Source organism: Xiphophorus couchianus, chromosome 5 (genome assembly GCF_001444195.1).
Source record: "Xiphophorus couchianus chromosome 5, X_couchianus-1.0, whole genome shotgun sequence".
Taxonomy (NCBI): Eukaryota; Metazoa; Chordata; class Actinopteri; order Cyprinodontiformes; family Poeciliidae; genus Xiphophorus; species Xiphophorus couchianus.
Window position 1 is genome coordinate 40,280,669 of NC_040232.1, and position 14,235 is coordinate 40,294,903.

The 14,235-nt window shown below is 39.0% G+C and overlaps 1 protein-coding gene across 2 annotated transcripts; it reads left to right on the forward strand.

Moving 5' to 3' along the window:
- Window positions 1–287: 287 nt before the first annotated feature.
- On the forward strand, window positions 288–11,735 carry LOC114145512 (uncharacterized). Of its 2 annotated transcripts, none has more exons than XM_028019140.1 (6): window positions 288–301; window positions 5,741–5,889; window positions 9,745–10,150; window positions 10,258–10,413; window positions 10,630–10,722; window positions 10,908–11,735. In XM_028019140.1, the coding sequence occupies exons 3-6, from the start codon at window positions 9,800–9,802 to the stop codon at window positions 11,199–11,201; spliced, it is 894 nt and encodes a 297-aa protein (XP_027874941.1). In that variant the 5' UTR covers window positions 288–301; window positions 5,741–5,889; window positions 9,745–9,799; the 3' UTR covers window positions 11,202–11,735. The 2 variants fall into 2 exon arrangements, with proteins under 2 accessions (XP_027874941.1, XP_027874940.1); XM_028019139.1 differs by lacking the exon at window positions 288–301 and adding an exon at window positions 2,672–2,954 and having other exon boundaries at window positions 5,735–5,889.
- Window positions 11,736–14,235: the final 2,500 nt, after the last annotated feature.

Consider the following 14,235-nt stretch of genomic DNA (forward strand, 5'->3'; position numbering starts at 1 on the left):
TCTGATTTTCTGGAAAAGTCCAACAACATATTCATCTGCACAATTTATTTGCTCTTTGTTTAGTTCCTCTGACTACAGGATGCTGTGTAGAAATTACTTTTCCTTTATGTTATTTTTTCTTTATCTTAGTGGATTTAGATATGTTTGTTAATGAGAAGCTTTATATTCCAATGTTGTGAAATAGATAGCAGGAAAACATATTGAACATAGTTTTTCTTATGTATTGCTAACAGGACTGTGGACATGCAATTCACACCAGAATTGGTGTAGCAACCCTGGTGAAAAAATAACATTTAATTATGTTTTAAATGTGCTGTATTTTTCTGAAATACATTTTAGTATGTTATCAAGTGGATATGCTTATTAAAATTACATTAAAAATGTAAAAAACATTTTATATTTATATCAAGTTGACAGCCAAGAGAAACATAAAGAGTTTTTGGTGTTGCGAACTAGGTACAGAGACCTTTCCACTAACAAAATTGCAGCAAAACGTCTTTGGTGGAAACAATCCTACGACCAAGGTGACAATGCAGGCAAGCTTCTTGCATAGAGAATCAAAAAAATGGAAACAGATAGAGCTATTAACTCAATTAGATTAAAATATGATGGGCGTTAAATAATTTAAAATCACTTGTTTTTCATTTTCTTATTATGATGTGCTTATTAATATGCTTAGATGTTCCTCTATCCCAGAACAGCTGATTCAAATGATTGCATGACCTCTTATGCAGCCATCAAGTACTGCAGAAGGCTGTTAATCACCCACAGATTCAATCCAGGTGTGTGGCAGAAGGGGAACCTCCTCAAGCATGCAAGGCAGATGGGGTGAGGACCAGATCTGAGAAACACTTATCTAAACCTGCTCATGTTACACTGTGCATATAATTATATATGTTAAGTACCATTAAGATACATGCTTATGAATATTCATTAGTGTGTCCTTATTAATTTGAGTGTACAAGGGGAACTGTACGGTTTGTGTGTTTGTTCTCAGAACTACAACCAATACACTATTTAATTTTTCAATGTGTTTCAAAACTTTTCAAATATTTTTTATTGTCTTTCCAACTAGCTCAAACCAGTGCCTTCCTTCCTCTTATTTTTGTGTTTTTCAGCTGCTGCTCAGCAGTTTGATCCAAGGTTGACTGACAAAGACTACAGCAAAACTGCAGAGAGGTGGTCATTATGTACCAGAGTGGGAGGAAGGCATCAAGGAACCAAAGTGACACCAACCAGAGTCAAACTTGAGTTACCCTAACACCTACAATCAGGGGCGCTGTCAGGAATCTTGGGCCCCATGACACAAAAAATTAGATTGCCTCCTGCCCCCCGCAGCTGTTGTTACAATTTCTTGAGTCTATCTGACCCATCAAAAGCGTCACAATTTTAAAGGCTTGCAATTGCTTTGCTGTCCTTGGTCCAATACTGATACTAGCACAATATTTACTGCTCATGAATTTTACATGCAACAGTCCACATAGTAGTTTGCTTAAATTTTTTCTGTTATTTTTAGACTACTGAAAAGCCTCTCTCATGAGCAACAGTCATAGGCAACGTGCAAAATATACATAAAGCAATCCAGACTTCTCAAAAATGCTATGTAGTTGGATTTTGTTCAATATATGACTTTAATAAAAAATATGTTTTTTCCATATTTGTTGAAGCTGTCACCATGTCGTGTCAGTTTGTTATGAGACAGATAATCTGTGAAAACAATCAATCTCCTCCACCTCCTCCCTGAACTATGATTGCTAGCTAATGTAAAGCAACATTCCGACCAAAAACAACCAATCAGAACCAGGAGAAGGGTCTTAGTGCTGTCAATCTACCGTATTTTCCGCACTATAAGGCGCACTGCATTATAAGGCGCATAAAATAGACGCTACAGTAGAGGCTGGGGTTACGTTATGCATCCATTAGATGGAACTGTGCTAAAGGGAATGTCAACAAAATAGTCAGATAGGTCAGTCAAACTTTATTAATAGATTACAAACCAGCGTTCATTCCCAAAATGAATAAACAGCTGTTTTATTATTTTCCCCGAGGTAAAGTGACGTAGTATTTTCGTGACACAGTTTATCTTTCAACAACAGCAAGGTATAACATGTAGTGGAGGGGAACTTTTCCTCGATTCAATAAACACGTAAAAAACAGTCTGATACTGTTACGGTAAATGAAACGTTAGTGCAATCACAATATATATCCACTTCCGCACCATTGATTCGTTCATGTTAAATTCTCTCGCTGCTGCTCTATTCCCATGTTCTGCTGCATGACTGATTGCCTTGAGCTTAAACTCTGCGTCCTAAGCGTGTCTCTTAATAGGAGCCATTTTGGGGTCTTTACACAAAACCCAGCATGCACCGCGCGCTTCTTCTTCTACAGGGGAAAATGAAGTCGGCGGCTGCTTACCGTAGTTGCGAGACCTGTTGTGGCTCAATATTGGCCCTTATATAAGGCGCACCGGATTATAAGGCGCACTCTCGGCTTTTGACAAAATTGAAGGTTTTTAGGTGCGCCTTATAGTGCGGAAAATACGGTACCTCATTTAATCACTACTAAATGGGCTAATTATGGAGAAACAACTTATCTTTACAGAAATTGTTTTTTATCTGCTGTCATTTGTAGCTCTGCTAACTAGACTGAGCATTAACAACAGGCTGCACTACACTGAAAAAAGTGATTTTGGAGAGTGGTAAATATGATCTATACAAATCATATAAAATTTAATTAATTTTTTCAGTCAGCCAAGGAATTATAAAATAATGGGTAAATTATACACATGCTACCCACTCGTTAACATTAAAAACCATTACATAGGAAAATACAGTAAAATATACCCCCGAATCTTAAGTACGGTGCTCCAAAGTTGCGCATGCGTCAGACCGTGTTTTTGAACGAGCGGGACTGGGAAGTCTGCATCGTTTCTGCCATCGAACCGGGAGCTAAAGGTAAGCTATTTACATAGGGGTGCTGTGAATAATAGCGCGAAGGTAAATTGTAATATTTGAAATGATGAGATGTTACACTTCACTTATATTCGATGTGCATCTGTGTAACATGCCATTACTCGAAATCAAAGTTTGAATCTGTCCCTGGCGCCACCATGGCAACTGCAGGTAAGTTGCAATGAAATGTTCGCGGTGTGCTTTTTACAAGATTAGCCAGCATGCATGACTGTGTCTGACCGCTGGTTTTAAGGTTAGAAACTAGTCAACGCCAGCGTTTCCTAATATATTGAATGGGCGGCTGTTTAGGCAACACATAGACTGTAAAGGGGATAGTTCAGCTTTTGCCGAGTGGTTAAGGTATAGCTAATGGTCATTAAGTATCTGCAGGTCTCTGCTCCCACATCACGCTGCACCGAGACACAGGCAGTAAATACACTGCTGTCAACGAGGAACAATTCATTTAAGTCCCGTCTTAAAATACTACTATACTAACATGTGGCCAACATATGAAATGACTGACGTGTTTTATGTTGTTTGCCTGTTAGCTCCGTTAGCTCCCTTAACATGGCTGCTAGAGTCGGTCTGTTTAAAAACAAAATCATCCGCTTTCCAGATTACCTGCATGCCTGCGTACGTGTGTCTCTGTTGTTAAAGTTTAGCGTTAATTCTCAGAGTTTTATTTTTACAATCGGGACTCTGAAGACTCATGTAAAGATGACGTGTCGCACGTCTTTTCCGGTCAGTCGTCATGGAAACAGCATGCTGATATGGACCAGAGTGGAAACAAACATGTTGTAAAATGAAAACAAAGTACCACTGTATCCCACCTTTATGTGTGTAAACACCCACTGTTGCTGCACCTAATTTTTTTAAAGGAATTGTGTGTTCAAGTAAATCATTTTAGAATTGATTTTATATTATATTGGGTATTGTTAAAACGTCAGTGCTTAATAAATGTTTTCAGAATCTTGTAATATTGTTTATGAAGCATATTACATCTATGAATATGATCTATAGGCCTGTCGCGATAAACGATAAATCGATTAATCGTACGATAAATTAAAACTATCGACATCATTTCAATTATCGGCATTATCGTCTCTTCCTGCCTTTTTCTCTTTCTGTTGATGACACCGAATGAAAAAAGGCTCAACTCCGGTGCTCTCCACTGACCCTCCCTTCCTCATTTCCTTAGTGTAAAGCCCAGAGCACACACATGGCTGATTGTCGGCCCATTTTTAAAACCTGACAGACAACACATTAGCCGACAGAAATCCTAGGTATAACTGTTCGATCGGGTTCGTTCCTGCCGTGCGGTGTCCAACAATGGGCACAAAATAATGGCTACAAGTCCAGTGAACTAATTTTAAAACCAGGCATTAATTAATGCTTTACTACAATCTACCTGCAATGCATGTGGCTAGTGTCAGCGTAAAGTCCTGACTGAATGAAAATCATTATAACCTATTTACTTCACGTTAACGAAGAACAGCTGAAAAGTTACCGGGTTTATCAACTGCGGTAGCAATTTCGCTCCAACTCCTCCTCTTGTCATTTCTATAATCTTTGCAGGTTGAATAAACATTAATGTTGTTTCCACATATCATCTCCAATGTCCGCTGGACTTCGGGTTGCGCCGTGTCAGCTGTTTGGGATTCCCCGTCGTAATTTCCCCTCAGAAAACGCGGAGGAGAATCCTCGCTTTCTGATTGGCTGCCTGTCACATTCAACAGGTGTAGTTAAAGCTCCCAGTCGGGGAAAACCCCTGATTTGGATCAGAGCGCCACGAAGATCTACCATAACACACCACACAATCTTAGAAAGACCAACGTTTTAAGATTGTCATAAGGGGAAAAATAGGAGCAAAAAATCATGTAGTGTGAACTATTGCATCAGGTAGTCGATGTGCCCATCTTCTCTATTTTACTGAAGGGCAACATAATATACACACTTCATAATCTGCACTCTTTTGGTTGAATGCAGTATTTATTTCCACTTTGGCTTTATGTTGTTTAGTTTTTATCAAGTACATTTTTTGTTAATGGAGACTGAGAATCCATTTTGTTTTTGGTTGTTTTGTTTATTTTGTTTATCAGCTCCAGTGTTAAATATTCTTTTGAAAATAATGTGTATCTATCTTTGGCAGGAAATCACATGCATGATTACGTCATTTCCATTAAATCAGTGTAAAAAGGTCTTCAAACAATATTATCGTTTATCGCAATAATTTTTTGAGACAATTAATCGCTCAGCAAAATTTGCTATCGTGACAGGCCTAATGATCTATGAAACTAATTTTATGTAGAATGAATATTAATCTATGCAATTACATTGCTTTTATTTTAGTGAGGTAAGTACAGTTATTTCTGCACAACAGACCCTTGTCAGACAGACAGACCGCTCTGATCAGAGGAGCACAGAGAAACTATGCAAAATATTTACCATATGTTTAGTTGCTACCTTCATTAAAGAGCCTCAGACTAATTGTGATGTTAGATAAATGACTTGTAACTTGTTGGTTGTTAAAGGGAGAGTGGAGGCTCAATTCCACATCATGGTTTAAAACCAAAACTGCATGATCAGAACCTTGGACCCGGTGTCACAGCTCTCGTCTCTGCGGCATCACAATTCTGGGCCCCGTAAAGCATAATTTCTTGTTTATGAGGTTGTTCATGAGGTTAACATGAAGATAATAACCTCTGAACTATACATTAGCCCTTATATATTTCTTCTCCCAGGTACATGTCTGATAATTTCTTTTTCTCTTATTTCTTTTGCAGCCAGAGTCTTTGTATGTGGACACTCAGTATTTGCCCTCTCTTCAGTTCCTCTTGTCTGTTCTCCACAAGCAGGGACTCACTGATAGACCACTCTGCTTCCAGTTCTGGGGCTGACACACTCTCCCACGTCCCCACACCCAGTGTATCCTGTACAGGTATGCAAGTTTGCTAAATAAAATAAATAACATTGACCTTAAAGGTGTAGTTACCTTAACCAAAGACCTCAGTTATGGGAAAATGAACTGGATAAGCAAGTTGTGCAACTTCACAACATCAAAAAGATTAGACCTGCTGAAACACAGCAGGCTAATGCATGGGCATTTTGGTCGAGTCCACTCCATACCCTGCCTCTATGCAGATTGTCCTTGCACCGTCAAGACATGGGGTGCATTAAGGACACATTTATCAAGGCATCATTCTCAGTCAACCCAGCCAGGCAACGTCCTTTCGTTCACATGCATTGTCTGTAATTCATGCTGTTTTGACAATGAGAGGCAATTTTTTGAACATCTTGGTGTCCATCTAAAAAAGTTTGAAACTGTGCCATGTGTTTTTGAGGGTTGTGATTATAAAGCCAACAAATATACAACATTCCACAGCCACAAGAGTAGAAAACACAACCCACATTCATTGGAAGATTTCAAGATTGATGTTCTTCATCAACACCAAAACAACCCGGATGAAGAAAGTGATTTTGGTGAGGATGAAAATGACTGTGGCTCGGTTCTTGAGGAGGATGAGGACTTAAACAAAATTATTACTAAGAGAGTGGGGTTGCTCCTCATAAAAATGGAGAGTATTTTCAATGTCTCCAATTCGTGCATTGATGAACTAGTAGAGGAATTTCATTTCCTTACAGCATCTGCATCAGGCCCCGTCATTAAAACGATAATTCTGAGCACTTTAAGAAAACATGACTGTACATTAGAAGACTCAGTGATATCAGAACTGGTCAAAGACCTTTGCCTTCTAAGCCCTGTCTGTGCTGCTTTACGAGTGGATGGGCCTTTAAGCAGTCAGTTCAGGAGAGAGCAATTTAGAAAGGAACATCTCTCATCAACTGAACCAGTTGAGTACATACTTGATAGTACAGAGAAAAAAACATTTCAGTATATACCAATCCTCCCATTATTATCTCAACTTATGGACAACAGACACATTCAAAATACAATATTACAAAACAAAAGGTCATCTGATGTCTCTTCTGGTTACAAATCATTTCATGATGGATCTTTACTAAGAGAAAACAGATTTTTATGTGAAGATGACCGTAAAATCCCACTCATCCTTTATATAGATGATTTTGAGATATGCAACCCTCTGGGAACATCGCGCAAGAAGCATAAAGTCACAGCAGTGTACTGTGTGTTTGCAGACATACCTGCCACATTGAGATCTCCACTGACTTCCATTTACTTAACCATTTTGTGCAAGGCAAATGATGTCAACCAGTATGGCTACGCAAAGGTTTTGGACCCACTGCTCAAAGATTTGAAGTCCTTTGAAGATAATGGTATTTTTGTTTCAAGTCTGGGCAAAGTAGTCAAGGGCACTGTACTTGCTGTTGTTGCTGACAATCTTGGCGCTCATTCAATAGGTGGGTTTGTTGAAAGCTTTTCAGCTTCACATTTCTGTCGCTTTTGCATTGGAGAACGGTCAGAGATTCAGAAGCATGAAGTAGGAGAAGGACTATTTCCTCTACTTACTAAGTCTAACTATGCCATGCACGTCAAAGCAGCACTGTCTAATCCTGCAGAAGCTCACCACTGTGGAGTTAAAAGACAATGTCCCATCTCAGACAGACTCAGTCACTTTCATGCTACATCAGGTTATCCCCCTGATGCTTTGCATGATTTGCTTGAAGGGATTGTACCTGTGGAAATATCACTCTGTCTTGATGTGTTAATCAGGAAGAAATACATCTCTCTTCAGGATCTTAACCATTTCATCCTTTGCTTTCCTTACAAATGGAGTGACAAAACAAACTGCCCACAACCCATTGCCCCAAATTTCAAATCACGAAAAAGTGTAGGAGGTAACGCACACGAAAACTGGTGTTTGTTGAGAATGATACCACTCATGATTGGTGACAAAGTCCCAGAAGATGAGCCTGCTTGGGAGGTTTTGATGACCCTGAAAGATGTTGTTGAGCTTGTCAAGGCTCCTCTCCACACAGCTGAGACAATAGGATACATGCAGAGTAAGATCTCAGAACACCGTTACAGATATTTTGAAGTGTTCCCAGACAAGAAAATGAGACCAAAACATTACTTTCTTGAGCATTATCCTTTGCTTACAACTGTTTACGGGCCACTTGTACATTTCTGGACTGTGCGGTTTGAAGCCAAACATCGATTCTTTAAAAGGATTGTTAGGCAGACTGGATGTTTTAGAAACATTCTCATGACAATGGCAAGAAAACACCAATCGATGATTGCGTATCATGCCCACAATTGCAACAACCAAAGGCCAGCACTGACAGTGTCACAAAGGACCCAAGTGGTAGTCGATGTTTTAAAAGACAGCATTAAGGAGTCCTTTGCAATGAAGTTCCCTGGGGAAGAGTTTGTGAACATGACAAATAAAGCAACCATTTTAGGCACAGTCTATAATATTGGCATGATCCTGCCATTTGGCTCAACAGGAGGCCTACCTGACTTTGGAGAAATCTAGCAAATAATAATTTTGCACGAAACTCCTGTCTTTGTTCTGAAGTTGCTTAGTGGCTGTTACTGTGAACACCTGAGGAGTTTCAAAGTAGAGCCCACAGGAGAGACAGAAATCCTTAAACATTCTGAATTTAAAGATACATACCCCTTGGCTGCATACAATACAGCAGATGGCCGTATGGTGTCCCTTAAACACTTCATTGCATCAGAGTAAGTGTAATGGGTTGATTATTTCTGTTATCATATGTGTTGTTATATCAGTGTTATCATACAACATGTTATCATATCAAATGTGTTTGCACTTTTCAAGTACAGTTATTTAAAAAGAAAATTACTTCACCAACAACTATGTGGCCAGGCATCCTGTCTTATTTATTTATTGTAATATTTATTTAACATGATACATACGACATTGCCACAGAAAATGGGAAAATGTGATGCATATTTACTCTTCTCTCCTCTCCATCTTCCCTCATCTCCCTCTTCTTAAAGTAATAATGACAATCAAAGATTACTTATTCAAATCTACTGAACTAAATCTCCATTTATTTCTTTGGCAGAAGAATATTGAAGCAAACCTATTCAAATAATCTCATAAACTGTTAACAACCAGTCTCAACTTCTTTTCTTTCTCTGTCTCTACAGCTGAGGAAGCACACACCAAACAGCAATGGCGGTCCAGTTAAGAGTCATTTTACAAGAACACAGCATTAAGAAGTTGACACTTCCAACAGGAATTCCCAATACAGTAGACGATCTTGTTTCCATAATTACTGAAACTTTCCAATTGAATGGGGAATATGGACTACTATATCAAGACAAAGACTTTGACAATCAGTTTTTCAGTGTCACCTCAACTGCTGACTTGTATGACAAGGCCACTGTTAAAATGATCCTAAAAGAGCCTAACATCACCCTTGACCTACACCCAATATTTGAATCAGGACCATCATCTACATTGAGCTCTTTGAGTTCTGTGAGCACCCATCCTGCAAGTACTCCTGAAACAGACATCTGCCCTGAAGATCATGATGCATCCTCACAGGTGTCCGACTCCACATCGTCAGGTTCCAGTGACACCATTATTCTGCCTGATTCATGTCGCCTTGCTGCATGGCCAGTGCCCTTTCAAGTACCTGAGTTTTCCCGAGACATACAACTAATCCTTGCAGAGGCAAACAACTCATATCATGCCACTGGAAGACACTTCATGGATGCCAGTGTTAAATCAGCAATAATGCAAGACCTTGCAAAAGTAATTTTTTCGTACACTGCTTACCCAACCAATCAGCAGATCCTTTCAGTGGCTGAAGCCTTGGTTTCCAAGTTTCCATGTCTTAGGGAACCGGGATCATTTGCAGGCTTATATGGCTGGCAGCAGCGCATAAAATACAAGATGCACAATTACCAGGCCAAGCTAAGATCTCGAAAATATTCTTACCCGGAAATTGAAATCAACACCTTAAAAAGGAAGCATCCAGCTGATGCAGTGCCATCAAAAAACGTAAAAAAGCCCAAAAAAGCAGAGGTTAATTACCTCCCTGCGCACCCTACTGGTGAAAGCCAAGAGACACTGGAGAAAGAGAGGCTTGAATTAATTTGTGAAATAACAAAGAAAAACAATGCAAAGATAATTGCAGATAAAATGAATAAAACTTTCTCTAGCCGAAGAGTTGAAGTAGTCAGCCTATGCCCTTCTGTGATTGTGCTTAAAGAAAGGTGGCCAGCATTATTCACTGAGGCTCAGGTGAGAATGTATTTATAATTTTTCCTTCCCATCAAGAAACATTCATGTGATTACTATGAGATCTGGTCTGTCATTTAAAATTTTATTTGTGTCCTTTTATTTCCTAGATCAAGGAAGAGTTCAGACGTATCACGACAGTTTCCTTGGAGGAGACATTCATGCTAAAGCTTGATGAGTACACACCAAGTCTTATGCAGCTTATGCGTGCTAAAGGAGGGGCTGCTGGTTCCAAGATGCACCCTCTGTTGGACACTTTAAATGACGTATGTTATTTAGCTTTTTTTCCACAAATATGTCATTATTGATATACATGAATTAAAAGTGAATTAATTTGTAAAGAATTGCTTTGTTGTGCACAAAGTTGAGCTCCTTGCCAACTTAAACTACCCTTTGGTTTTTAAGCAATTCGGTGTTAGTATATGTAATTCTCTCCCCACTCTCCACTAACAGTCTTTTCACTAAATTGTATCTCCCTACAGACACAGAGCATTGAGAAAAAAAGGGATGCAGTTGTCTGCTGCCTCATTAACTACCTTGGTGAAAGACAAGAAGATCTTTTCCATGACTGCCAGGTATGTCATTGATAACAGATGATTGATTAACTCAAGGGATCCTCTCCTCTCCACTCCTTTTCCCTCTCTCCCCTTTTGATCACTCCCCTCTGCTCTCCTTTAGATAAGTTGAAATGTATTGAAACAGCATATACAATAAAATTAAAAATGTGTATCTTTTTTGTTTCTTTCTTTTTAACATGTAGGAATGTGAGGACTACACAGACAAAACAATAAAGGTGATCGTGACGCACAACATCATGGCTGAGGAGGATCCATCAGATGTGTCGATTGTGATTGAGGGAAACCAAGTGATGGAAGGATGTGGAAGCCGAACAAAGGCGTGTGTACTGCTGATGGGACTGATATATGCCCTCAACCTTGACTATCCAAAGCAGCTCAGGAACACATTTGAAGCTTTTCAAAAACATTTTTTGGAACTTGATGGGGCAAAACTACTGAAGAAGATCCACAGCCTCAAAAACAAGCTCATGCAATAGACATACATTTCCCCTCTTGTTCCAAGAGGATCTTTTGTCTGGACAGAGAGTTTTAATGGAGTATAGTTTTATATTTTTGTTATCTTCCCTCCTCTGCTCCACACACAGACACAGAAATATATGTACAGATGGATACATAAGTATGTTGCAACCTCTCTCAGTTTTTTTGTTGTGTATAAATACACCTGCAGATTTCAGATTTGCTCAGTCACTGTTGTGTGAGGCCGAAGAAACACAAGTAAGAGTTTAGATACAAGAAAATCTTCATGTGATTGGACATCTCTTGCACCTCTGCTCTGATCACCTCACTTCTCCTTTTCTCTGATCTACCGTACTCCTTTCTTATCGAGCAGTCTGGATGTTCTAAAGCAGGGATATGTTTTATTGTCCAACATTACTGAAACAACAGTTGAAGTTGTTGGGTTATAATGCAGGTTCATTATTTGAAATGTTGTGTGACACTGTTGTGCTGCAGTTTATTCTGTGTTTTTTTTTTTTGATGACTTTATGGATTAAAAACATTGAGAAGGTGTACGATCTGAATGTCTTTTTTGGGGGTACATCTTACCTTCTCTGAATAAGTAATGGTTATTAACTGATTTTAATTAACTTTGATTTGTAATTATCAGGTATTACCTACTAGCAAACAAGACATAGTTTTACCTAATTTAACTGAGTAAGTAGCTGTTGAATATATACATAAATATGAGGTAAAGTTTACCCAATTTCTTTAAGTATTTCATATATTTTTTGTTCAGTTACTTTATACTCAATATATGGAATTGAATTTACCCCAAAAGAGTCAATGCAAATTGTTACCTCAGATTTATTAGGTAAATTCTATAGATGAGTTTTTTCAGTGTAGCTACAGCATAGCACAGAGCAAGGGAGGGAGGATGAGAAGCCACATTGTGGCTTGACAGCACTAAAACTCCTGCCACCGATTGGTTGTTTCTAGAGAGCACTGAGAGAAGGCAGTGAAAATAGATTTTTCACAGATTATCTCTCAGGCCATACTGTCACAACATAATGACAATTTTAACAAATATGTAAAAATATATATATATATAAAAGTTACATACTGCAGCTTTAATTTCACTCAGGAGAGGACAGGTCAGGAGGGGCGTGGGTTAGAGCTGCTGCTGACTGACTCATCTGTTAAGTGTGGTAAAAGGTACAGAGACAAGTTAAATATATGAATATGTTGGTAATTTCTTTCCTTAATTCATTAAATGGTAGTGAAATGGAGGCAAACAGTAGTCTGTAGCTAAGCTAATTATGCTGAATGGTTGATAATCTCACACAGTCCACTCACCGGAGAACTGGGCTACAAATTGACACTTTTACCTTTTCCTCTCTCCATCTCTATTTTTTTTTTGAAAACCTGATTTTATCTCATTTTTTAGTAGCATAGTATCTGCCACAGTCATTCTTGTCTCCTATGGACCTTACCAAGCTCCGCCCACAACCGACCTAGAAAATCCCACGTGGCAGCAAGTCTCACAAACAAAGCCTGGCAGTATGTTGTTTCTATGTAAACATGGCGTCTTCCACTTCGACTGATTCTCTGCAGTGTATTTCTGACTCGATTAGTGCATCATTTCTACCGGATTTTCAGCTACCACAATGGACAGAGGAACTAAGAAGTTCATGTCATCTTTTTGGATGAGATCAAGGTGTTTGAGCCAGGTGATGCCTCCAACATTGTGCACATCACAGCAAAAAGCTTTCAATCGATGAGGAAAATGGCAAATCCACACACCCTCTACATCAATGTAGCTGTGGACAAGATCACTGATGCCTATTGTTTTTGCAAGGCTGGGTAAGTCGGGCATTTGTTGCTTTTTAGGTTACTTTTGAAATCAGTGGGTGATTCCTGTGGTTTGTTGGCAAATGTTTGAGTGTGCCTAGGCCTGATACACTGTACTTGGTGCTAGAGTGGCTAACACGAGTAACAGTTTAGTCCAAAGCCTTTTCTGCTAAAATAAAATCTTTAGTGTATGTCAGATACAGTACACATTGCATATTGATCTGTTTAGCTGTGTAGCAGACAGGCTACAAGGTGTAGAAGTTGTATCAGTACTGCCATTATGCTGTATTTAGCTAATGGGAAGCATGTGTTTGTGAGACTGCCACGCACGTGGTAGCCGCACTACCACGTATTATGGGCATCAGCCAATGAAAATCGGCCCCTGTGGTAAGGTCCATTGACTGCTGCTGAACACCGTCGCCATCAAGTGCGCTAAGCAGGAACAAACGTACAAATATAGATGTGTGCTTTTTGGTCTGGGAGGAGTAACATTTAATTTTTACTACTAAAAGCAATTTTAGAAAACACTATATGATTCATTTTGTTATTGACAGGGCCCCATTTTATTTTTATCTCTATGAAAAAAATAAGTAAATAAATTGTGGAGGGCCCCCTGTCCTTCAGGGGGCCTTGGAATTGCAATAACTTTTCCCCCTATACGGCACCCCTGCCTACAGTTTCCCTGGTTCATACAGGGACCTCATGGACCCTGTTCTTTCATGGACAATAGACTGTTGTTTTGAAAGTCAAAAAGGAGTCAGATATGTTTACATATCTATGCCTGTTTTCTTAAATAAAATGTATTATTAATGCCATGTTGTCATTTTTAAGTTTGCATACACAAATGTTTGGAAATATGGTAATGTAAGATAACTTTGAATGACACAATACCCATTGTCTGCCAAAATTGTTTATCACCGGTGAAGAAACTTGATGTAGATCTATCAAACCAAAAAATGCACATGGATCAATATTGATTACTTAACTTTTATTTACAATCAACACTGTGCATGTAGATCCACATTCAGATGATAGTTGAATCAACATAGATATAGTATCAATTATGGTTGAAATCCTAACTGGGTTGAAACCTGAGTTAGGGGACTTACACGTTGACTCAACATGTAAGTCACCGGAGTCACGTGATGCAGCCTCTGCAGGCAGACGTGTGTCGGTGAGCTCCAGGTAGTTCTCAGCGGTGATGGCTTTATACTAACGACTACA